This window comes from Drosophila elegans, unplaced genomic scaffold (assembly GCF_018152505.1).
Source record: "Drosophila elegans isolate 14027-0461.03 unplaced genomic scaffold, ASM1815250v1 contig_476, whole genome shotgun sequence".
Lineage (NCBI taxonomy): Eukaryota > Metazoa > Arthropoda > Insecta > Diptera > Drosophilidae > Drosophila > Drosophila elegans.
Window position 1 is genome coordinate 19,828,513 of NW_024545863.1, and position 26,259 is coordinate 19,854,771.

The 26,259-nt window shown below is 43.4% G+C and overlaps 5 protein-coding genes across 5 annotated transcripts; 4 read left to right on the plus strand and 1 right to left on the minus strand.

Annotated features, from left to right (window-relative positions):
• Positions 1–1,793: 1,793 nt before the first annotated feature.
• LOC108139144 lies at positions 1,794–2,777 on the minus strand. Its single transcript, XM_017261760.2, has 2 exons — positions 2,095–2,777; positions 1,794–2,040 (listed from the first exon to the last, which is right to left on the minus strand). The coding sequence occupies exons 1-2, from the start codon at positions 2,619–2,621 to the stop codon at positions 1,869–1,871; spliced, it is 699 nt and encodes a 232-aa protein (XP_017117249.1). The 5' UTR covers positions 2,622–2,777; the 3' UTR covers positions 1,794–1,868.
• Positions 2,778–5,460: 2,683 nt separating this feature from the next.
• LOC108139124 lies at positions 5,461–8,206 on the plus strand. Its single transcript, XM_017261736.2, has one exon. The coding sequence runs from the start codon at positions 5,572–5,574 to the stop codon at positions 8,176–8,178; it is 2,607 nt and encodes an 868-aa protein (XP_017117225.1). The 5' UTR covers positions 5,461–5,571; the 3' UTR covers positions 8,179–8,206.
• Positions 8,207–9,527: 1,321 nt separating this feature from the next.
• On the plus strand, positions 9,528–12,230 carry LOC108139380. Its single transcript, XM_017262106.2, has one exon. The coding sequence runs from the start codon at positions 9,695–9,697 to the stop codon at positions 12,206–12,208; it is 2,514 nt and encodes an 837-aa protein (XP_017117595.1). The 5' UTR covers positions 9,528–9,694; the 3' UTR covers positions 12,209–12,230.
• Positions 12,231–13,692: 1,462 nt separating this feature from the next.
• On the plus strand, positions 13,693–14,053 carry LOC108139107 (holotricin-3). Its single transcript, XM_017261720.2, has one exon. It carries the CDS (start codon positions 13,714–13,716, stop codon positions 13,960–13,962), a length of 249 nt encoding a protein of 82 aa, XP_017117209.1. The 5' UTR covers positions 13,693–13,713; the 3' UTR covers positions 13,963–14,053.
• Positions 14,054–14,287: 234 nt separating this feature from the next.
• Positions 14,288–17,922, plus strand: LOC108139366. Its single transcript, XM_017262092.2, has 3 exons — positions 14,288–15,019; positions 15,173–15,422; positions 15,476–17,922. The coding sequence occupies exons 1-3, from the start codon at positions 14,520–14,522 to the stop codon at positions 17,795–17,797; spliced, it is 3,072 nt and encodes a 1,023-aa protein (XP_017117581.1). The 5' UTR covers positions 14,288–14,519; the 3' UTR covers positions 17,798–17,922.
• Positions 17,923–26,259: the final 8,337 nt, after the last annotated feature.

The window sequence follows — 26,259 nt, forward strand, 5'->3', positions numbered from 1 at the left end:
GAGGCATGTGTTTGGCTTTCAGTTAATTGCATTTTCAGCAGAAAATTCAGCTCAGATTGCTTTCGATTGCAGAAAAGGCTTTATTATTGGCAGACTGCAAAAACGTATTAAGCCGAGCAGAGTTTCATCAGAATTTTATTCAATTATTGTGCTGGCAAAAGCATCGAAAAGTGCACAGGTAAGTGTTAGTTTTTTTTCCAATATTGTATTTGTACCAAATACACCGGCATGTCACTGCCGATTGTCTCAATTTTGTGAGTCTGGGAGTGGATGGGTGGGGCTAGTGGGAAAAAAGTGTTGGCCTTGCTGGGTTCGCATGTGCCAGGAATTTCGAGTTCATTAAAAAGTACGCCGGAATTCGATTCAATGCACAGAACCGCAAACGAATATTTGTCTGGTGTTTTGTCCGCCTGAACTGCTCTAAGGATGCTTGGAATGGCAAACAGTAAGGAATAGCACTCGCACAGAAAATTTTAGGGTGGAGCTTAAAGTACCTATACGAGTAAAAAAACAATATATTAAATACAACAATGGCTGATAGATATTTTAATTTTGATCATGCATACTCAGTGATGAATGAACTTTTGCCAACATTTGACGTCAACAAAGAGCTTTATTTTTATTCAATTTCCAATTTCTTTTTTACCTGGCTTCAGAGGACTTAATTCAAAAATAGTATTGAATTGTCACACATGTCGGATAAAATGCTTTTTGGTCCATAAAGTTTTGGCCTAAAAAATTTTTAAATACTAACTTAATTGTTCCTTATTTGAAAGGTCCACCTATTTAAGCCCCAAAACACACACATTCTGAACTTGGTTGAGTGAAGTTTTAATTTCCGCTTTGCGGTGCGAGTTGCAACTCCGAAGCCAACGCCAAGAAGTCCGCTCCTCGTATTCTCGACTTTCTGATATTATTATCGCACTTTGTTCGTGTAATATGCAATATTATAACAGACAGCGGATGTAATTTAACTTAATGCTGCAAAAAAAGCTTCCCTAACAATGGAATCCTTCTGGAAGCAGGACTAAGCCCAGCAGCAGCAAAATGAACTTAAAAAATCGAATAAATATTCAATTATTTACTTGACTGGGAGTTTCTTTGGGTTTAAGAATTTTGCAGAGAATATAAAAGGGACACAAACACGCGAAGAAGTTAATATTGAAATTTTCCCGAGCATAATGCGGGCTACAGCCATTTACATGTACGTTTATATAAATGATATTGAAGCATCTGGCTGAGGGCAAATAAAAAATAGATGAACTCACTTTTCCTTTATGAGCACACACATGTGCCTCGAGCTGCAGGGGGGTTGATATGGGGGCAGAAGGACCAGCCAAAAAACTCAAAGCAGCCAGAACATTAAAATGAGCAAAATGTGTAATAAAAATCCAACCTGATCCCGGGCCAAATATTTGCTTATCTACAAAAGCCAGAAAAATACCCCAAATTGAAGTCACATTCTAGTCCAGTAGAGCGAAGCTTGACAGAAGACAGAAAAGAAACGGTTTTACCATGGCCATTTTAAAGGTCAAAAATATACTTTAAAGCTGTTTGGTCATCAAACAAGCCTTAAATGAAGGAATTGACTGGAGGCTTAGGGGCATGCTTGGTTGATGCAGTTTAAAGTACTGATGTCGGAGGTAATGAAAAATGGAAAACTAAGGTGTGTTCAACTTAATAAAAGTTCAAGGGGTGATTTTAAAAAGGTAATGTTAGTAGTTTAGTAATTTTATTAGCCTAATTCATTCATTTGTTTGTCTTTAAGCTTACAACCTTGAAAAGTTTTCTGATGTTTTTAAGAGTAATTTTTTATTTCAGCTTTGACCTTTTTTCTGCCTATTGTTAACCTTTATAATAATGAAAAACTATCGACTAGAATTTGCTTGAATTGTGTAGTCCTTCTGCTTTCTCGTCTCAATCTCCAGAGCATCTCGGCAAGGGTCGCAGCAGCTGGTATTAGCCTGCGATTTTCCGATGACAAATACTATGTCCTTGGGGCTGATGTTCCTATTTAAGTTGGGACAGGTTTCACCATCCCTGGCAAAAAGCGATTTTAGTAAATAATTATTATCGAGCGCAAACCCTGCTCACCTGGCATAATCGCCACACTTAATGAACAGCTTGCACAGAAACTCCAGGGCTCCAACCTCCTTTACTCCCTTTTTCAGGGGGCAAGTGCTTGTGTAGGAGAACGCCTTCATGTCCAGCTTAATCCTGCCAGTTAATCTTTTTGGCAGTTGCGCCTCGCCTAAACCCACCAATTGATCATCGTACTGAACCTCAAATCTCAGGCCACTTTCTTCGGCTTTTTGGGCCAGAGTCGGTGGGTCCGCCTGGAAGGCCAGGCTGGCATTTGGCTTGAACTCGCTTATGTCGGTCCGGCTGGCTGTAAGGCTAAGCTTCTTGTCCCCAAAGGAAACTTTCACCAGCAGTTTTCTAGGATCTGCCAGTACCACGCCCTTTACCTCCAGTCTTGTTATGATAATGTCGAAAGAGAAGACGGGCACACTCCTATCGAATACTGGTTCAGGCGGGAGTGCTGGCTCTACATTTGTAGGTTCTAAACCACTTTTCTTGGCCTTCTTGCCTTTCTTGTCCTTCTTGCCTTTTTTGCCCATCTTGTACGACTTTCAATAAGCCAGATTAACAAGTGAGCTAATAGCAACTATGCTCTGGTCACGAGCTTTGATTGCAGGTATAAATTTAAATTCTCTCTGGCTACATAATAATTTAAAACAATTACATTGAACAAATAAACGAAAATAGAGAATGGCGAAACTAAAAGCTACTCCTACTTTGCTTTAAGAAAATTCACGGTTATTTTCTTCTTAAAAACAGCATTTTAATAACAAGCTTATTTTCACAATTGTGTTCGGTATATTTAGTCATTAAATTTGCTAGCAAGAGCTTCAGTTGGGGAAAGTAACTAACTGAAAGCTGCTGTAAGAAAAATATTTCTACGTACTTTAATGAATTCAACCTTGCAGTGAAAATATTTAATGCTTTGAACAACCCAAAAGCCTTAAATCAAATACGATTTAACACTGAAGACCCCAGAGAACGAGCTTTGTTCCGGATGTGGAATTGTCAGATTTATTGGCCAACCAAGCTCCCCATTTCTTTGGATGCCGCTGCTCCGTTTGTGAATGATTCGCCAGCATATTTTAGGAGCGTTTAATGGAAGCGCTCATTTGTCTGCCAGCAGGAGCAGTGGCAGCCGCATCAGCAAATGCTCCTGGCAAGTGTCAGTGGGTCGGATGCAGCCAAAACCGCCAACGGGGTGGGTGCCTTGTACTTGTGGCGTATACGTAACGTGCGAAAACCAAGAGTGCTCGTTGAAGCAAAACAAGAGCCAAAAACCATGCACATTCTCTCTAACCAATTACTTGTGGGAATGCGGATGCTAGCAGAGAATCGGAATTAGTTTTCACAGGTCTGCTGCTTCTGCTGCTGTTGAAAACATCTTTTGTTTTATGGTTTATCCAAAAGGATTTATTAAGCTCTACTTATGTGCCACTTCACCCAGCCAGATGTTGAGGGTTATGGTCAACATATTCGCATTTGGTCGCTCTAATTGGTGGCATTTTCTGGCTTGCAAAGTGCTATGCATTTATTTTGAGGCCAGACATTAATTTGGCAAAACAATTAATATGCAACAGGACGAATCGTCCACAGAATAAATATGCAAATAAATGTGGCCAAAATGGGTCAGCTTTAGTTATTTTGATCGTTCATCAAAACCGATCCAGCACATAAATTATGCAATCTAAGAAAGGCATTTCGACGGGACCCAACCAATGACAATTGCTAGTGAAATTGTTTTGCAATTGCTTTACTCGACAAAATGGCCAACTAATTAACAAGTCATTAATGCCACGTTTCGGCCAGAGGAGCCAATTTAGCCACACGACAATGTTGCCTATTCCTCGCCGCTCGATGTTCTCACGTTTTGTGGGCGAAAATATTTGTGCACGCTTGGACCAAAATGTTTTGCCACCACACCAACTAAATACTCTAATGAAACATGAAAAAACTAATGATTTCAATTCTCTAATTCCTATTTAATTTGCTATGTTTGGTAGGATGCTCAACATATATTTTAAGTGCTTACATTATTTGTTCCTAGAGTTATTTTCTACAATTAATTATTCCTTCTCTTCATTTCACAATTATTTCCAATAAATTTGAGGTTCTTAAGTGCCACAACTACTTAAGCCGGTTAAGAGTAATATCTAATTGAAAACTGTAAGCAATTAAGTTAAATAATTTTGGCTCAATAATGTGAAAGATTATGTAATGTTTTCGCGGTAGACTAACTGATAATATTTTTTATTTTCCATACTAATAAACACATTCTAGTCAAGCATGCGGTAACTTAAGGCTTAAGACCTCACCCATGGACTTTTTGTTGGGGGTAGAGTAAGTTTGGTTATATACTGGTGTTGTATAATTTATGCACGAGTGGCTTCCACTTGGCCAGCAAAAACTCACTCAGCAAGACCGAAAAACAGCACCGAATTTCACCGGCCACGGGGACCCAATTTGTTATTGTTTGGTATTGGCGTGGACAACCACCTCACTTTTCCTGTCCCAGTGAACCCACTGAACATTTGGCTGCACCAATTTGTATCCAATTAAATCGGCTTAGTTAGTCAGGCGGGCTTCTCGCTAAAACATTTCCATTTTGCGGTTCAGAATTTTTCGACAAATTCTCCAATGTTTGGCACAAATTCGTTTTCAAACTAGTTTTTGTTTTGGGGGATGAAGTTGCCTGAGCCAGCAAGGATAACCGATATGCGTCAACCTAATGCGCGAAATTTAATTAAAATTGAACTTAATTTAGATAAGCATGTGAGCTGATTTGACAAATGGCGGGCCACCTCTGGGGGCGTGTAAGATTTCCCAGGAATCGCGTGCTAAGCGGCTTACGGAAGGTGTAGCGATAAATAAGTAAGGGACTTTCCACGGGAGCAAGGGAACCGTGGGGTATTGGCAACAGGCGAAAATGGAACTGGGGAGTGGCCGGGGTAATTAGAAATCCATTTGGCTCCCTTTCGCTGGTCGAAGTCCTACAGGGCCCGTTGGACAGACTGGCGGTCACTGGAGCTCACAGCTGGACAAACTTCACGACCAGCTGTTCCCAGAGGTCTTTCAGCACTAACGATTTGGTTGGTTGGTATTTAATCTCTTCCAGCTTAACACAAGAATTAGATAACATACGCTAAAGGAACAAAATAATATAAAAATAATCAATGTTAAATTAAAACAAATTGTAAATGGTATAAATAGTCAATTAATATTAAATACTTGTCTAAAAACATATGTATATATGAAACAAAATATATTTTCAGTTGCTTTTTATATTTTAGGACATTTGGATGCAAAGACAATACCTTTGGTTTTGATGTCATATATACAACTGAAAGCTTATTAAATTCATCAAGCCAGTGCGTTTTTATCATTCTAACAATCCACACAAAATTTACACTTTTACACAAAATTACCTTTTACCTTTTGTGTAGCTAACTTTTATACGGAAGAAGTGCTATTTAGTATTTACACTTCAAAATGGAAGTTGGCCAAGATTTGGAGGACATTGTCTTTTTATTCGATATGGTGGTCACAAGACTGGAGCTGTACAAACCAGTAGAGGAACCCGAAAAATGCGAAGTTCTAGTTAAGTTTGCAGGAAACAATGTGAAGTTGACGCCCAGCCGTGTAAATGTCAGCGACTTTGTGGGCAACAGGAAGACGGAGTTCATCTCCAGTCCCTCCCAGCTGCGAAATACCCTGGAAAACCAGGGAGTGCAGATGAACGCTCGCTACGAAGGCTCTTCTTTGGGCAGTAATGTGATGCTCTTCCCCGACACCTTTATCGATAAAATATCTGCCACCATGAGCGATCTCTTTTACGAGGACACGATCCTACTGATGCGTCGAACTGACTGCATCGGCACTTTAAGCATACTTCTATCACTAATTGTCAAGTGCACGGATCTAGATATTCCTCGGGAACCGCGCAGATCGAGCTCGCGAAGGTCTTCACGAAAATCGTCTACACTCGTGATCGTTCCCAAAAAAGTGGAGCAAAATGTCGAATGCCAGGGCCTGGGACCAACATTCAATGCCCACGATGTGCTGTTTGTCGTGGGCAATCCCGATCCTCTGCTGAAAATTCCATCGGAGCCGTGTCCTGAGCTTCCTCCAGGGGAAGGCGATGAGCGGCTGGACTTGGACTTGCAGCGCTATAGGAGTCTTCAGAATCGTCGCGTGATCTTTCCGGATGACGACTCCTGTCCCAAGGAGAAGCCCTCTCTGGTCCAGCTCAAAAATCTCACCGATGAGTTCTCAAAGATCATTGGCTTAGTCACGGATAAAGTGAAGCGGTTGGAAGTGCCTACTAGCTCGGTGGTCGATACAGAGCCACCTTCGGAAAGAACCGCTGCAACTCCAAGCACATATAAGGAAATACCCGAAGAACAATGGATACCCGTGCCCCTGAAAGAGGATGCTGAAAGCGATGTAAAGCCCATACGCTTTTGTCCAGTTTGCTTGTATTCCATGTCCTGGCTGCCAAAATATACACCATGCCCACGATGCAATACAAAAGCACGTCCTGTCCGGGAGGGACCGCCAAAGAACATCTTAACAGCCGATGAAATCGTAGCCGAGCAGCTGTTAAAGCCAAAGCAGCTCAATGAATCCGGCGACTTTTTCAAGAAACCTTGCCAAGAACCGATCCTGCGTATAAAGAAAGTTAAGAAAAAGAAGCAAACTGGATTGGGTGAACCCGTTCCGGATTCCCACTCGGATGAGGAATGCCCTCCGTGCCGCTGTACTTGCACAGTGGGTAAGATTTGCACCCACTGTCGCGTTCGCAAATTGTGCGAGGACATCTTCGAAGGTGAAAAGGAAATGGAGCCAGAGCGGCACAAGCGCGTGGAAGTGCCGCAACCTTGTTTCGACGATGACTTTTGCGTGATCGCCGAACCCATCGATGATCGACCCTACCTGTCGAGAGTTTTCAGCGAACTCAAGAGTCTGTATAGCCTGCACGACGCCAAGAAGCTGCTGGCTATCAAAAAACGCTGCGAGTCCCAGACACTGCTTCCATTTCGCGAAGCAAGATCCTCCATGTCCTTTAATCTTTCCCGTGGTGTATTCAATCCGCACATTCCCGGAACGTTCGGTCGCCAAACAGCTGGTCATAAAAACTGTCTGCCGATGAAGCACTCTGTTCCACGGCGCCATGGCTGGAATTGGCCCCGATCTCAGGAGGCCAGGAAGCAGGGTTGGCGTCCAGGTTCCATCCTTCGCGCCGCTGTCCGGGTGATGCGCTACTTCCTGATGTCCAAGGAAGAACGAAACTTGTGCCAAAAGATTACCGCTGACCATGAGAAGCAGGAACGAAGCGGTCTGCCAGTTCTGAATGTTTGCAAGAAGGACGGAGTGATATTCGTTACTCTTTGTGCCTTAGATACCTTGGACATGAAACAGAAGCCCATCACATTCCGGATCGTGAAGAGCGACCTGGCAGTGGCACTGCGTCAGATTAAGCGCGCTTTAAAGGATCAGGGCTTCAAGAAGTGCACCTGCCACAAGTCCCTGATGCTGTGCACCTGTCGCGATGCCTTGGATAAGTTCCTCCTGAATAAGGCCCTTAAAAAGGAGTGCCAGCGACGCATCATGGAGCCGTGTCCGGAGCACTTGGTGCTCACAGACACCAGTGTTAGTGACCTGGAGTTTGATCTGGATGTGACTCCACCGGCGGGAACTCAGTGGCCAAAGCAGAATGCCCTCCGAAACGTGGTGAACCACGGCACCCAGACGGAGCTCCAAAATAAGATAACGATTCCACCTAGTTATCCACTGCCGGATAGTCCTTACTGGAGGGCCTACGACTGTGCCGCCGGAGATCGGTACATGGGCACAGCCTTCGGCAACAATGTGGAGACCGTGTTTGAGGACGGAATATACGGCTACATGGGCGGAGGTCAGCATGGGAGGGCTCCCGTTTGGCGAGATCCGAGGGTTTGGGGCAGCCGAACGGGCGCACCCATGCCCATTGGAACCGCTCCATCTGCCATAGATCCATATCGGTTCACTAAAACTGTTTGGAAGGGACTTCCAAAAAAGATTGTTAACCAAATGCGCACTAATCGAAAACAATATTAGTTTTAACAATAAATGTTTTTATACCCTTGCAGAGGGTATTATAATTTCAGTCAGAAGTTTGCAACGCAGTGAAGGAGACATCTCCGACCCTATTAAGTATATATATTCTTGATCAGCATCACTAGGCGAGTTGATCTAGCCATGTCTGTCTGTCCGTCCGTTTATATGCAAACTAGTCTCTTAGTTTTGAAGCTATCTGCATGAAACTTTCCCAAAAGTTGTCTTTCTATTGCATGTAGTATATAAGTCGGAACGAGCCGGATCGAACAACTTTAGCATATAGCTCCCATAGGAACAATCAAAAAAATAAATGAAAAAAAATTATAACTTTGCTGTTTCTTAATTTTTTGTTTAGTTCTTCGACATTTAGTAATAGTTAAATATTTCCGATTTACGGTTTAAATTTCATCAAAATCGGACGACTATAGCATACAGCTCCCATAGGAACAATCGGAAAAATAAATGAAAAAAATTATAACTTTGCTGTTTTTTAATTCTTTGCTTAGTTCTTCGACATTTAGTAATGGTTACTTATTTCCGATTTACGGTTTAAATTTCATCAAAGTCGGACGACTATATATATAGCTCCCATAGGAACAATTATAACTTTTCTGTTTTTTAATTTTTTGTTTAGTTCTTCGACATTTAGTAATAATAATAATAATTTCTTGTTATACAGTAATTTTAAAACTTATTTAACACCATCGCTCAACTCTCCCAATTTTAAAATTCCTTTGAGCAACAAGTATTATCCTCCCTTATCCAAACCAATCAAAATAATTGATTTCTATGAGAAGCAGCAGCGTGCCGAAAAAGAGAACCTTAAGACTGTATGAATTTGGTCAAATGCTTAATCATTTTTAAATTTATTAAAATTTGTTTATATTATTAAACATTCATTTTATATCAGAAATTTGGTATGTTGATGTTTGATTCCTGAAGATTTCTTCAGAAATTTAGAAAAATCACAAATTTTACAAAACAATATTTAAACGCAGATTTTAAAGGACTTAAGCCACAAGACTATCAATATATACCACTTCTAAATTGGATGTCTCTGCGAAAAATTAAAACCACAGGTATTTAGTCACTTTTCTGCAAAACCATTTTTCAGAAATTCATAAAAATCACACAAATTCGACCCGCAATTACAAAACAATATTTAAACGGAGATTTTTAGGGGCTAAAGCTACACGACTTATAAGGTATATCACTTAAAAATCGGATGTCTGTAAGAAAAGTTATGAAATTAGAACTGCAGGGTATATCAATAAATATTTGTAAAGTTAGGATAACCGCTTGTAAATAAGTTTACTTTTAAACGGCAATGAGTTAAATGCCAGTTGGTGAACTTTGTTCATAACACTTTCATTACTCTTATTGTTTACACTACACATTTTTTGTTTCCAATTTGCCCTGTTGTTTTAGTTACCGATATAATTTAGATGTTAGTTACCACGAGAATACTCGACTAGAGTGGTGAAATTCTGAAGTACCTTTACAAAACAATTGCAAAATGGATGAAAAGGTAAACTTTCTGTTTGACTTGGTTATTATCCATCTGGATATTTTCGGCGTAAAGTTAGAGGAGCCCGAAAACGTCGTGGTTAACGCAAAGTTTGCCGGATTGTCTAAGAAAGTAACCTCAAGTCGGATTAATGTCAGCCAATTTGTGGCCAACAGGGAATTGGAGTTCGCTACGGAACCTTCGACGGTGCGTAACGGTCTGGAGGAGAAGGGAATGTCGCTGGCGGCCATGTACCAGGGTGCAACTTTGGGCACCGGAAATGTGATCTTTAGCCTGGAGTTCCTCGACAAGATCAGCCCCACCATGAACGATTTGCTGCATGAGGAAACCATTGATCTGATACGCCGAGCTGACACTGTGGGCACTCTGACCTTTCTTCTCCGCCTGACCCTGAAGTGCGATGATTCTACGATGGCTCATCCCCTAAAAGGAAGTGTTTCCCGTACCAGTAAATTGTCAGTAATAGTTGCAAGGACGGAGAAGACCAGCCGCGTCAGGTGCTCCAGCCAGGGGCCCACTATCAATCCCCAGGACGTGATGTTCCTCTTCGGCGATCCCGATCCTTTGCTGCAGATTCCCTCGGACCCTTGCTCAGAACTTCCCCCGCAGGAGGGGGATGAGCGACTGGACTTGGACTTGCAGCGCTACTCGAGCTTGAAGAATCGCCGCGTTGGATTCCCCGATGATGATCCCTGCCCCAAGGAGAAGCCTTCCTTCAGCCAGCTAAAGAAACTCACCCAGGAGTACTCGAAAATCATTGACTCGGTGGCCGAAAAGGTTAGAATGTTGGATTTGCCCACTATTTCGGCGGTTGCCACAGAGCCACCTACCGACGCCAGTGCAGCGACTCCAAGGTCTCCAGTCCCTCCTCCATTGGAACGCAGTATTCCAGTTCCGGTTGGAACCGACCTGATCCACGGCATTAAGCCCATACGCTTTTGTCCTGTTTGCTTGTATTCCATGTCCTGGCTGCCGAAATACACACCCTGCCCTCAATGCAACACGAAAGCAATGCCTGTTTTGCAAGGACACCCTTGTAATTGTATTACGGCTGATGACATTATGGCCGAGCAGCTGGTGAGACCGCAAGCACCACCCGGAGCCGAGGACTTCTGTGAGCAACCCTGCGGAAGGATTCGCCGGAAGACCGACACCGAGTGTCCACCGTGCCGTTGCACCTGCACCCAGGGCAAGATTTGCGCCCACTGTCGAATCCGCAAGCTGTGCGAAGATATTTATGAGGGCAATAACCAACCGGAACCAGCTCGTAAAAAACCAGAACCGCGTTCCAGTGAGGACTTCTGCTTGATTGTGGAGGACGAGGAAGACGATCTTCCCTTTCTATCCAAGGTTTTCACCGAGCTAAAGGATCTCTACCATCTGCACGACTCCAAGAAGCTTTCAGCCATCAAGGAGCGTTGCGAGGCCAAGTCGCTGTTGACTCTGCCTAGCAAGCGGTCCATCAAGGAGCTGACTGATTCCCTGTACCAAGCAGACAAGGTCCTCGGCGGGGTGAGCCATCAGCCGAAGGCGGGCCACAAAAGCTGTCTGCCTCCTTCGAGTTTTGTGTCCCGCCGGCATGGTTGGAACTGGGCCACGAGCTGTGAGGCCCGGAGAAATGGCTGGCGGCCAGGAGCCATCCTGCGAGCTGCCAGTCAGGTGATGCGCTTCTTCCTGATGCCCAAGGAGGACCGCAACTTGTGCCAAAAGATCTCCGCTGACCATGAGAAGCATGAGCGGAGCGGTCTGCCAGTTCTGAATGTTTGCAAGAAGGACGGAGTGATATTCGTCACCCTTCGTCCACTGGTCACCTTGGGCATGAAACAGAAGCCCATCACATTCCGCATCGTGAAGAGCGACCTGGCAGTGGCACTGCGTCAGATTAAACGCGCTCTCAAGGATCAGGGCTTCGAGAAGTGCACCTGCCACAAGTCCCTGATGCTGTGCACCTGTCGCGATGCCTTGGATAAGTTTCTCCTGAACAAGGCCCTTAAAAAGGAGTGCCAGCGACGCATCATGGAACCGTGTCCGGAGCACTTGGTGCTCACAGACACCAGTGTCAGTGATCTGGAGTTTGATCTGGATGTGACTACACCGGCGGGAACTCGGTTTCCAAAAAATAATGCCCTTCGGAACGTGGTGAACCACGGCACTCAGACGGCAAGGAAAAAACCACCGACTCTAGCGCCCATGTATCCAATTCACGACAGTCCCTACTGGAGGGCCTACGACTGTGCCGCCGGAGATCGGTACATGGGCACAGCTTTCGGCAACAATGTGGAGACAGTGTTCGAGGACGGAATATACGGCTACCGGGGCGGGGGTCAGCATGGAGAAGCCCCCGTTTGGCGAAATCCGAAAGTATGGGGCAAGAACGCCGGGGCACCACTGCGCATTGGAGCTGCCCGCACTGCTATGGATCCATATCGATTCACAAGAACTGTGTGGAAAGGAATACCGCGGAAGATAATACGCAAAATTCGGGCGAGATCAAAACACTAAATATATTTTTATTAAAATCTAATTCTATATTTATTTAAAATACTTGGTGCTAGGCAAGTTTGTAATACTTATTTAAACTTCCTTTTATGCGCAAATTTTTTAGTTATAATAACACCTTATTCAAATAACATTAAAAGTATCGAGTGAGTGTATTAATGATAGGATGTTAATTCTAAAACAACCTGTTTCTAACAAACAATAATATTGGTGCTAAAACAAAACTCTGCATAATTCAAATATTAAATGTATGCTGACTAAAAATGTAATCAAACAAGTTTTAATATGTCGGATTAATAAATGATGCAAATTATATCAGGAGAAATGGTTTTATATGTGGACAGATATATTAAATAAATGACAGTTAGCTACACTTAGAAAAAACAAGACAAGCATACTTGTTTGAACTCCTTAAATAATTAGTTTTGGGATACTATTCAAGGTAGTAACACAAAAGATATTTTTATGCCATAAACTACGTTTTCTTTTTGTGGTAAGATTGGACCTGCCAAACAGTTTTGCTTTCTTTTTTTGCTAAATCAGATTAGATATTTTCAATACAAACTCTAAAATTAGCCGTTGTTTTAACTTTGAAACTTTAATTACTCAGAAATATTAGGAAGGCCAAACAGCAGGTGCTATAAATATATTTTGTGAATTCTGACTCAAGAAATGTGTTCCGTTTGTAAAATAATGACCCACATGCAAAACAGCACGGAGACCGCTATTTAATAAGCACATCTGTTTGCCACTGCTAAAAAACAAACTAAATTATAAAGAAACAGTTGCTTAATAACAGGTATCTAAGAAAACTATGCGGCTGATGGTATAAAAGAACTTGTTGCCTCTCAGATTGTGTTCAAACTGTTCACAATGCTCGTCCTGGCTAACGTCCAGTGATCTCCCGATCATCCAAGCCAGAAGGCATGACATGGTGGATCCGCAGCAGTCAGTGGCCATGGAGGACACGGTGAGTCTGGACACGGTGGTTCTCATAGAGCTCCTGTTGACCATGGTTCTTCGGGTCACGGTGGGGCTGCATCCCATGGAGGTCCCTCTCAGCACGGCAAGGGCCACTAGTGTAAAATGTTTATTAGCTACCGGATCCATAAGCTGAACTTTATTAATGAGAAAGTGATTTTATGATTTATTATATCCAAGCTTTAAACTTATTTATCTTAGAAAATTTAGAAATAGAAGCCCTAAAATAGGCTTTGAAATTGTTAAACGTTTTACAATTCGAACAATATAAGAACTAATAACAAATAAACAAGAAAGTTATTTGCACAAACAAATGCAAATTATCGCGAGCGACCGGTATTTAACGATCACATTGTTTTTAATTGCTAAATATCACTCCACCTACATCTTAAAATATATGGGGTATAAATTAACAATTGAAGCACCAAAAAGGAGTACAAAAATTGTAAAACAGGTACCAGCAACCCGCTAGAAATTATGGTATAAAAGACCCTGTCGCCCCTCAAAGTGTATCAAAAATTGCAACAATGAACTTCTTTGCTGTGTGCGCCTTCCTCCTGCTCGTCCTGGCTGCTGTCCAGGCAACTCCCGGTCAACTTGGAGGCCATGGTGGACCCGTAGGACACGGACACGGTGGTCCTGTCGGTCATGGAACCGTTGGCCATTCTGGGAATGTGGGCCATGGCGGTTCATTGGGCCATGGTGGATCCGTAGGACACGGACACGGTGGATCTGGAGGCCACAACTCTGGACATGGCCACGGCCACGGCCATTAGGGTGAATCCTTCAAGGACCCTACTCAATGGATAAAGAAGTGTTTAGCTGACACCTTAAACCCATATCACAATAAAAACTTCGTATCTCGAATCCGTGTTTTGATTTTGATTTTTTGGAAACAAGTTTTACATTTAAGGGGGCTCGCCGTAGATTCGGCGCTTTAAGCAGTATTCTTGATCTCAAAGCAAAACAAACACATAAAGTATGCCAATCGAATCAGATAACTGGAAATATTCATTAAAAAATCCGATTAAGAACCGGCTACCAAAGAGCTAACGAAACATGCCCTGGATTTCTGTCAAAAGTGTTTGTGGGACTTATTTCATTTTTGCCTGGTCAGAGTTGGGTTTGTTTTTATATTCAGAACACTGTTTTGCCCATCCATCTCAGTTTTATTGTAAAGTTTAGTATAGTAAGTCCATAAAAAAGTACTTTCAAAAATCCAAAGTAAAAAAATTTAGTATAAGCGGAAATCGAGTTCCGCCACAGCCAAAAGCCCAGACAGGCAGTAAAATCTTGCAGATTACAAGCCATAGGATAAGCTTAAGCCTTCGAGATGGGACCCAAGAAGAAGTCGATGGTAGCTATTGCCGAACCTCCACCAGAGCCGCCAAAAGTGAAGCAAGCCCCGCCGAAGAAGGAACCACTTCCCATTTTCGTATTCGACGTCATTGTCACGAATGTGCAGGCCAACAAAACGGAGTTCACCAATCCAGCCAAGCTGGAAATCACTGCCAACTTTTTTAAGACTTCATTTCCACTCACGCCCAGTCAGATCAATGTCACTGACTTCAAGGCTGGCGCTGGTCTCACCTTCCAAAAGGAGCCGAAGGAGGTCCGCAAGAATGTGAACGACTGCGGCATAGCCTTCACCGTGACGTACAGCAAAAAGGTGATTGGCTCTGGCCAGGCCTCCTTTCCGCCCAGCGTGGTCGCGACAATCGAAAAGGACATGGCCGATATCCTCCACTCGGACGTTATCAGCCTGACGTCCGCCGGAGAGGTGACCGGCAAACTGGAGTTCCTCTGCCGACTGGTCATCATGTGCATCGCTGAGTAAGTGAAGGGAGTATATTAAAAGAATAATTTGCTGGGCTTTCAAATTGGTTTTATTTAAGATCTCTTTACTGCTTTGTCTTATCCAAGCTTTATCCAAATTTGTTTAGTAATTTAATTTATGATGTCTTTAATTTAAATCCCATTTTTTAGCGAACCTGAAACCGTATGCAGTCGCAATATGGATAGGAGTATCAATCCACAGGACATCATGTTCGTGATGGGCGAGTCGCAGGTGTGTCCCAGTGCCTGCGAGCCATGTCGCAATGATTTGGAGGAGGAGGAGGGCGACGAGCGCCTCAAACTGGACCTGGATCGATATCGCAGCCAGGGAGGCGGCATTAAGCCGTACAACATGATGACGGACAACGGTTCGGGCATCCCAGCCTGCTGTGAACTGAAGGTTAGAACTTTTCTAATTATAGTCATTAAATAATGCTTTCCTATCCCATTCAGAAAATGGCCATTGAGTACGAGCAGATGATCGATACGATAACCAGGCGGACGGGTATGCCTCCTCCCAAGCCGCCTTGTCGTGATCCTGACGAGGTGAACAACTTTGGGATGAATCCCTGCTGGTGTCAGCCAGAACCGCCGGCGTTTATGGAGCTGCCAGCGAAGCCGGACAAGCCGTGCTTCGCCTACCTGCCCGCCGTCGAAGATCGGGAGCCGGACTTTTGCGACAAGAACCTCAATCCGGTGCCCATAGCCGACTGCGACGGTCAGCCGCCGGACATCAAGCCCATCCGCTTCTGTCCGGTCTGCCTGACCAACATGTCGTGGCTGCCAAAGTTCGCAGCGTGCCCCAAGTGTGGCATCAAGCCGATGCCCGTGGTGGAGGAGCGGCACAGGGAGAAGAAGCTGTCGGCGGACCAGATCCTGCTCGAGTACCTGGGCAAGGGGCCGGCCACCTTGGACGACTACTGCGTGGATCCCTGCGACAAGGCCAACAGGGAGAAGGACAAGGCCGCCGAGGACGAGGAGTGTCCGCCCTGCCGCTGCACCTGCAAGTTCGGCAAGATGTGTGCCCACTGTCGCATCCGCAAGCTGTGCGCCGACATCTTCAAGAGCGACCAGCCGGGACCCAAGTGCCCCAAGGTGGAGCCCAAGGAGTCCGAGGACTACTGCGTGGTGAACAAGAGCTCCGACGACTGTCGCCCTTACCTGGCCAAGGTCTTCTCGGAGCTGCGCGATCTCTACGACATCAAGGACACCAAGAAGATGTCCGAGCTGGACGAGAACTGTGATCGGGCGGTGCCCAAGGCGGACCGGCCCGCTAAGGCGGAGCCCAAGAAGAACGAGAGCCGGGCGCCACGTAAGGCACCCTATGTACCGCCCAACAACAAGGGCCAGTTCTCCAGCAGACACAGGCAGTGCGTCCTGCAGTCGGGATTCGTCTCACGTCGACATGGCTGGGCCTGGAGCAAGAGCTGGGAGGCCAAGAAGCTGGGCTGGCGTCCGGGGGCCATTCGCAAGCCCATCAAGCGCCTGATGAAGTTCTTCCTGGACCGACCTGCCCAGGAGACGGCCTTCGCCAAGTGCAAGGACACGGAAACGTTGGAGCGGGAAAAGGAGTTGGCCTCGCCAGTGCTCAATATCAGCAAGAAGAATGGGGAGATCTTCATCACCCTGCGACCGCTTACGCCCTTGGGAGTGCGCCAGAAACCCATCACCTTCCGGATTGTGAAGAGCGAACTGGCGGTGGCCCTGCGCGAGATCAAGCGAAAGCTGAAGGACAAGGGCTTCCACAAGTGCACCTGCCACCAGACCCTGATGATGTGCAGCTGTCGGCATCCCGTCGAAAAGGTCCACCTGCAGAGGGCTCTAGACAGGGAGTGCCGGCGGCACTGCATCCCTCCGGCTGGCGACCACCTGGTGCTCACGGACACCAGCGAAAGCGACATGGAGTTCGACTTCGATGTCACCCCGCCGGCGGGAACGGAGCAGCCCTGCCAGCCGCCGCCGCCGGAAACCGTGAACCATGGCACCCAAACCTCCAAGAGGGACCAGATGCCCCTGCCGCCGGAGTATCCCATCCGGGTGCCACCTTACTACAGAGGCTTCGACTGCGCCGTGGGAGATCGCTATATGGGCACGGCCTTCGGACTGCCCGGTGAGGGGGTCTTCGAGGATGGGGTCTTCGGACTGATGGGCGGTGGCCCACACGGACCCAATCCGTTGCCCTGCGGCAGACCCCGCGTGCCTGGAGCTTGGGGGGGCGGAGGCGGCGGTGGAGGTGCCAGTGGAGGTGCCGGTGGAGGTGGCGGAATCTTTGGCGGCGGAAGAGGACGAAGAATGGGGGGTCCTGGAGGACCTGGAGGTCCGGGAGGTCCGGGAGGCCCGGGAGGAGGCTTTGGAGGCAGAGGCGGCGGAATTTGGAAAGGATTCCCCGCCGCCGGCGTTGGAAAGCCAAAAGGCGTAAAAGCCGAACCGATACCAGTGCGCTTCCCCAAGCGGTTCCTCAAGCCCGCCGAGGATGCAGCCAAGGCGGCCAAACAGGCGGAGAAGGACGCGCTGGAGACCAAGAAGAAGGGCATCAACATGATCAAGTATCTGCAGAAGAAGGGCACTCTGGTCCGTCCTTGGAATCCGCAAGAGGGCAAGGACAAGAGGCCCAGGCCCAAGCCGGCCAAAGTCGCCGGCGAAGATGGCTTGAATGACTTCCAACGGAAGCGTAAGTTCCTACTGGACGGTCCACCTCCACTTTTATCCCAAATTCCGAGGCGGGGCAAAGGATACGATCCCTGCGATCCCTATCGCCTGGATATTGTCTGCTAAAAAGCCCGGAATTTTTGACGGATTCAACTATATTGTGTCTGCTCGCTTTCCAATGTCGCGAAAAATTCTAATGGCTCTCTCAAATAATATGTATCGCATATTTTATTATATAACTATGCATTTTATTATGTTTTTGTTGCTTCACTTTGGTGTCTAGGTTGATGTTTTTTTTTAAAATTTTTCACATTTTTTTTGGGGTTACCTCTTGTTTTTGTCGAAAAAATTTTAAAACCAATAATTTGTATAATAATCAGTTCAAAGAGGTGTTGTATTGTTTTCTTTTTGCCAAATAACTGATTGTTATTCCAAAAGAACACCTACAGCCAAGCGAGGCACTGTATTGAACAGCTGGCGAGCGAAGCTATCGAAGCTCAAATTCAATTGTAAGCCAATTCTTCATAAGTGGTTAAATCATCCATTTTCTGCCAACGTGGAAAAAAATCTTTCCAATCGATTGGTATTATAACGAGTTCAACGTGGTTTGACATTCCATATTTGGTTCATGTTTTCATGGTTATGGTGAAAAAGCTTTATATTGTTTGAAAGTCATGGAACTTTGTTGCGAAATCAGGATCAAAGCTTTTCGTCTTTTTTTTAACATTTTTGTGATGCAAGCCTTGAATCGTTGTCTTTATGTTTCCCCCTTAAAAATTTCCCATTTCGTATCCACAGGCAAAAGACATCCTGCTAGTGCTGTGAAAATCCGAATGGCATTATCAAATTTTATGATACGACTGAAGATTCCATAAAGCCTTGCTCTCGTATATTATACATGAAATATGGCAATTTCAATTAGTTTTTAGTGCCGCCGACATACAGACGGACAAGGGGATTAGATTTTGTAAGCCCAACAGCTTGTTTGCGTTATTATAACAGCATTTCGGACTGCCAATTCCACTCGCAATGCGCAATGACATCGAAATCGGGTTGCGAAGTGGAGACGAGTGGAGCAGAGATTGAAAATGTTGTCTGTGCAGTTAATTAAATGGCAGGCACGCACAGGGACCCCGGGAAACTTGGGGGAAGGGAACTTCATGGCAATTCAGATATCAGCAGAGACCCACACACGCGCACAGAATAATAGTAAATTATTGGGATATGATAATATATGCTAAATTCTTAAGCTGATTAGCAGGGAACGCATCATATCCATACACCAGATGGAACAGGCGAGCTTATATGCTGAGCTAATAGATAGCCATGTCACATTATCTTAAACATGATATAATATTTATCAAAACAAAAACATGGAATAGCAATCAGTCAGTATATATTGAATTGTAATGAAAAACAATTTTGAAAATTATTGAAAATTAAGTATTTTGCACAGTGCATGAAAGGCACTGCTATTACTAACAGCGTTGTTACATTTCCCCTTTGGGAATCTCAGAGCAGAAACATTCACCCACTAGCCCTAGGGAATTAAATTGAGCCAATTTATTCGTCCTTTTGCAGAGGTTTCAAATTTACACAAGGAGTGCACAAAATTTTTAATTATACATAGAAATTAGGCCAATTAAGTGGGGAAAGCAAGAATGCGAAAAAGTTCATTTTCAGCCTGAAATATTTTAGCGGATAAATTAGGCATCGAAAAAGATATCTTACCTTTGTAAATGGAACAGAAGAATGCCAAAGGAAAACGTAAAAAAGAGGTCTTACTGTTTGAGTATTAACTAAAGAGGAGGATATTTAACTTTTGCTTTTGCTACAATTTAAAAATCTGCCACCTAAAAAAAACTTCATTGGAATCTAGAAATCCCATAAGTGAAACAATGTCTTCTCAACACACAATTTTACAATTTGTCACTCCCTAAAATCCCCGTCAAAATGTTTAAAGTGACTGGCTCAATTTCCAACAATGTCTCTATACGAACGTAAAACCAAAAAAAAAACTTGATAAATCACGCCACAAATTTTAGATATGGCCCGGTGTCAGCGGCGGAAATATTTTATAGGACACTTAGCAGGTGACGGGACCGCATTTATTTTTGGCACTGCAGATAGGCATGAAAATATTCCGAATTTGTGGCACTTCAGCTGCGAAAAATGTGAGCTGCGAGGGGGATGGTATGTAGAGATGATTAAAATATTCGCAATTATGTTTTGTGAGATAGGAACTCCCTCGCCGCCCTGCATAATTCAGTGGACCAGAGGGGTCGATATTTGGGGCAAACGCAAACCCTTTTTGAATATTTCATTTAATAGGATTTTAAATTTGACGCTTTAAAGTCAACATGACGGGGTGTGAGCGAAGCCAAGGTAAACGCATTTTGGCACTCCATAAATCAAGCTGGTCAAGTGCCGGTCGGCTGGCGAACATTTGATACCCTGGCCGAGGGCACAGCCTGGTCAAATATTTATTCAGGCCGGTGCCGAACAGGTGGGAATATCCCAGCACATCCAGGACCCACCCTCCGAACGCCTTGTCAGCGGCCATTCGCTCTGGCAGTTAACATCCGTTTCCGTCAGCACAAACAAAGCTTTTATCAGACCTTAAAAGTGCGGCCGAGACGAACGGAATTCCCGGACTCGGTCAGGTTAAGAAAATATTGTGCCATAAGGCGGGCGGAAAGTACGGACGAATGGAGTCCGCCCTTGGAGGACTGTCCGAGACACTTTATCATCATTTGTCAATTAGTTGCACTACCTTCGCCGGGGGTACGGGTAACACAAAGTCTCGGGTCTGGCCGTGGGCCAAGTCCATTAGCAGAGCCAAGTTATTTGCTGCATAATTCATAATAATTATGCCAGCAGATTTGTGATGCCCCCGAAACTTTTCAACTGTCCAAATTAAGCGCGCGTCCTTTTTGAATACAATTCTTGCCGCTTGAGTTTTCTCGCTTTTTGCGAAACTTGTGCTTTGCTCACGGCGCTATTCGCAAATTTGGCACAGCTGTGCGAATTTTTAGACTCGTTTCGGCGAAGGCTGCTGTCAAAGGAAGTCCGTGTCCACCTGCTCCACCCTGCCGTAATCTGCCATAATGCCGAAATACCAGATGTGCTTCCACTGCAAATTGTGTTTTAATGAATCGATTGCAGCGTTTTAATTGCCGCACGGAGTCAAGTCGGGCGACTCGACACGCTTGCATGCAACCGGGCACGCGATTCGCTACTCGTTCCGCTGCCGCGCAACCGTTGCTCTAATTAATGCAGAAATCCGCCCGGCGACAACGCTGCGTATGAGCAACCAACTGCCGCGACGACTTGGCGTTGTAATCGGAGTACGCTCCGTGCGTTCCGAATGCTTGTGTGAGTGTACGGGCGACTGCACTAACAGGAAAAGAATCGAGCTCAATTTGCGAATTACATTTCCAGTTCAGCTCTTTGTACTGTCATGTCACAACAAACTATGGGATACATTTAATTTGTCTTTATTTTTGGTACTTTTCTCTTGCATATTTCACTTAATGCACTTTTAAAATAAAGTACATCTTGTTAAAATAAAAGTATCTAAAATATTTTGCACTTTAAAAAATAAGTTTAGGGATTTCATTCCTTAAAAATCAAATAACTGAATGCACATTTAATCTTAATGATTAAAGGATAAACATCAAGTATAATTTCCTGCAGTGTATAGTGAACGGCGTAAAAACCATGCAGTGGGCGTACTTGCAGCCACTCTCTGCCCTTTGCCAAAATAACACAAAAATACTGAAACAAACATTTTGTTACCAGAAGCTTTACGATTCCATTAAAGGCTAAAGGAAATGTCAGTCAGAAAAAAGGGCATCAACTTAAAAAGTTCTGGGGCATTTTGGCCCCCGCATTTGTCATTTTTGTGTGGCTCAGATTGCCACAAAACTTGACAACACAATGACAAATTTTCCAAATCCAGCAGAGTAAACACATTTACCATTGTAGAAATTTTATTCGAACTTTAGGTAGTTTCACAGTTTGAGTAAAGTTTAGTTAGCTTAACGATATGGGTCATAGCCGCGAATTACTTAGGGCTTTTAACAAGTCCACATTTCGGTTTCTGAATGTGCGGGTAATTCAGTTTACTGTACTGCAATCCAGTTTGTCAACAAATTGTGCTTTCTGATATGCGTATCCCACAGTCCCAACTATAATAATCCCAAAAACAAAACTTCCTTGTTATGAGCTTTCCCTGACACAATCCGAAAAGTACGAAGAACCAACGACCCCCAAGTGCTCGTATGCAATAAAATATTTATTCATGCATGCATGCGAACAAGTGCGCGGAAAATTTCGCTTATTTTTGTGAAACTCAAAAACCCAAATAAAATAAATCCCAAAAGCAATTGCTTTGCAATAGTATTTCTGGCATTTCGCGCAAGTACGGAGGATAGAATCCCGAGAGTGTGTGTTCCGCAGGTAAAGTTTTAAGAAACCTTTTCGGTAAAGCACTCCATGAAAAATAATCATATAATAATATTATTGTATTTTCTGAGTCCCTATTTGTTTTCACTTACATGTTTAAGGTCAATTTATGCGGAGAGTGTGTAAAGTTTAAAACATTAAGCTAAGCCGTCGGCAATCCAAACACTTTTGTTTTTTGCCTTTAACAAATATAATCCCTTTACAAAACCCAAAACCAATTTATTTAAAAATAAAAACACAATAAAGCCTGTTAGTTGCACAACAAAACCTATTATCTATCAATGTGAGCTGAAGTGTTCAATGTGCTGTCGATTGATTTACAATTTTCCCATCTACTTTCATTTCCTTTTTACGGCCCCAAGGGATAAACATTTGTCATCAGTTTGTTGCAATAAGGGATTAAATGAATAGTAAAATGAAACCCAATAATAAAAGATCTCAAACTAAAACAAACCACTGAGAAACAAAATACCATTTGGCTGCATTTCTGTGGGCATTTAAAGTTGTAAGCATAACGAAGACGGTTCGGCCACAGAACAATTAAAATATATGCGATATCGAACAGAAAACGCCAGAAGGCAGCGCAAAATGAATTTCAATTAAACGAAAACCACCCGAAAAATAACCCAACAAATAAGTGTCAGAGTGGCCGATTTGAGGCAAAGTTGAAATTGAATTAAACAAGAGTTTGGCTCAAACATAAATTCCCCAAAATTTCCTGCACTTATTTGGGGCCAAAAGAGCATAACTTGGCTTAAACTGCATAAGGACATCTACGGAGGACAAGGAGCAGCTGTTCGTCCTGTACTGACTGATTGTCCCTCGTCTCTATAGCCGCCGGACCAAGGACCAAGGATCCTGGATCCTTCTGTCTGAGTGCCTTCGATGATGAGCCAATGGCCATGAACTTTACGGACATTTTGTGGTTAAACTTTGCCACTTTCGCCTCCATTTCGGTCTCTGGCTCTGTCTCCTGTGTGCGTGTGGTGTTTATTGGCAAATATTTTTGCTAGCTTGAACAATATTTGCGCTCCAGTCGCAGCAGTCTAGCTGAAAATTGTGAACTGCAAGCAGCCGTCGGGGAGCTTTATGTGCAGCATATTAAACACTTTTCCACACATCCACATCTCAGTCGATTCAGCATGGAGTCATTGAACCGAAGAGGGCATTAAGCTGCCAATTTGCATGACACAAGCCCCGACTCCAAAGCCATGCGAATGCAAAATGCAAATGCTGAGCATCCACACAAAAATTGCGTTATGAATCAACTGGGCTGAAAGGTGTCGGGCTGCTTAAAATGTTCAAAGGATTCAGTGACTCCATTATGGAGTTGGCAAAACTCACAAGGCAACTTTTTTAGTACAACTCAGGAATTTAAGCCGAAAATATATATAGTACTAAGTTTTTGTCAGAAAAAAGCCATTCTCTTTAAAATGTAAAAATTACAATAGAAATTCTCAAAGCTCAAGTATTTATGCATCATATTTTGTTCATCTTAAGAGAACAAATATTTGCATCATTTCGCAGTTTAGACTGACCAAAAATGTTGTTGTCTTGTAACATTTATTGTTGATTTATACTCTAGAAGTCCCAAGATAATTAGCATTTTAATGAAAAAATGCCTTTAGGGGACTGTGATTTTTGAAATAATATTATATTAATGTTTTTAGTCTTAAAATAAAGACAGACCTTTTAATGCAACACGTAAAGAACTTTCTTCCTGAACCTGTCTGCAACTCAACGGCGAGTGTTTTTGCAAAATTAAAAATTAATTGTGGACCCGCAGAAGAAAGACAGCTGACTGCATCAGAAACAAGGCCAACGAATTCTGGTGCAATGAAGTTTCTTGCCCTTGGCGAATTGTAAATTTTAATGACCCCGGTGAAGGGTTGAGGTTCTTGAGTGAATGGCTTTGGGACCCCACAGCCAAGCACAAAAATTCAACAATGACAAACAAGAAAAAAATAAAAATGAAATAAAAATATGCATAAAAACATAACGTAATAATGCATAAAAAAAAGGAAATGTTCGCGAAGAATTGAGTTCTCTGCGCTCGAAAATTCACACGAATCATGGAGTGTTGTACTCTATAAGTATATGTGATTGTGTGTGTGTGTATCCGTGTGTCAGCACACGCACACAATTACAACCATTTCTTGCCCTGTTTTCGTCCGGGTGTTTTTTGTCGTTGGACTCTTAACACCAACGCCATCAAACGGACTGAAATGGCTGCAGCACACTTTTATCAACTTTAAATCCGCAAAAGGAGATTTCTTGTGGATTTGCATAGATTATACTGCAATGGCCTTCCCCTAAACAAGTAAATATCGTATATACAGCGTAATATTTTGTTGTTGGTCAGTGCTTTTTCGCAGCTCGTTGTTGGTTTGTTCATGGGTTGTTTAGCATTTGTTGAGCCAGAATCACTGGCTTGTGGTCCATTTATATTTTTTGCCCATTTTCTGTACTTTTGACCAGCGTTTAGCTCTCGGTCTTTTGTTATCGATTTTGTGGTTCAACTACGTTTCGGAGTCATTCTTTTTCACGCAGAAAAATAATATCATTCTCATTGTCATTGAAATTAATAAGATATAAGCATCCAAAAAACATTATCAGATTTTACCATAAACTACTGATTACTGAAATTCAAAATGAGAATAATAACTGTTCAGTTTCGTTGTAAATAGCGCTCTGAAAATATGTCACAACAAAACTTAAAAAGTTTTTTTTTATATTTTTTCCCTGTGCAGCGGCTTTTTTAGTTTCTGTATCTGTTTTTTTCTGTGTGTTTTTTTCGGCCCCAACCAGGCAAAGTTTATGTCGCGCTAGAAAACTCATTTAAAGTTTAAAAAGTGTTGATAGATGTCTGCCAGCCACGCCCAGTCTTGAAAATCCCTACCGCCCTTTTTCCCTTTTGTGCTGTCCTTATCTGGTTTCTGTTTTGACTGGGGCTGTTTTCATTAGCCATTTTCGGGGGAAAATTTGCGGGCACGTGACGCACTTCAGCTTGGGGCTTAACTCCTCCAACCACCTCAAAAAACAAAAATAAAACAGACAAAAAGCAAAACTTGTTGATAGTTGTTTGACAGAAGCTTAGGGCTTTAAAAAGTGGATGGTGCGGTGCTCAACTTTAAAACGCAACATGTGACGTGCCCACGGTAGGATTTGTGTGCTATATCCTGGCCTATAGGGCCATGACTAAATGCCACTTTGGTTGATGTGTGCCAACAAAAGTACACCGAATTTAGGCACAATTGGAAAAACCGACATATGAACAGCTAGCCATCTTGCTCTGCCAAATGTCAAGTTAATTTCTGTCGAGAATTTGGCTAATTTCGTCCCTTTAAATATTCACCAAAACCGTACGTATAAAAGGCTTTTTATGTTCCCTATTTCAGTTCGAGTTGGGTACGAAAAGCCCGGCTTTGGTTGCCACAGAGAACTACGTCAAATTGGGGGGGCCAGGCAATCAGAAAATGCCAAGTGCAGTCCCCACTCGGTTTTATTTCGGCCACTCCAGCCCACAAAGGAGCCGAAAGTACTGAGCACAACGTTTCGCTTTCATCCAATCTGAAAAACCTACGGGAAGCTCTCAACTTTTGCTGAATTCTCATCACATTCATGGCGCAGAAGCGCTAGAGAGAGAGGGGTAGATAGGGATGAGTTCCGGGCGGGAAGGCAACACCTGTTGTAGTTGTTGCTGCCTAATCCAACCACAGGCAAGATCAAGCCATAAACTGTTGACCCACCAAGCTGAAAAACAAGCTGAAATTGTTTATAGTTGATTAAAAGTGATTTAAAATTTTTTGTTTTGTGCAAGATTGCGAATTTAATTTATACTTAAAACCCAAATTGGTCGTCAATAAATATTTAACGAAGCAACTCATAACTTATATAGGTAAAACAGTAAAAAATTTGTTAATGCTTTTAATATAGACTACCAATATACATTAATGCATTTTTTTAAAAGGGTCTTAAATGAGTCTTTAGAAAATTAACTTGCAAATAAATACTTTTATTAATAAAAATAATAATTTAAGCCGAATTTATGCTGTTGGTAATCGCAGTATAATCAGCTTTTTCGTGATTTGAAATTATATAATAAATCATTTATTTATGAC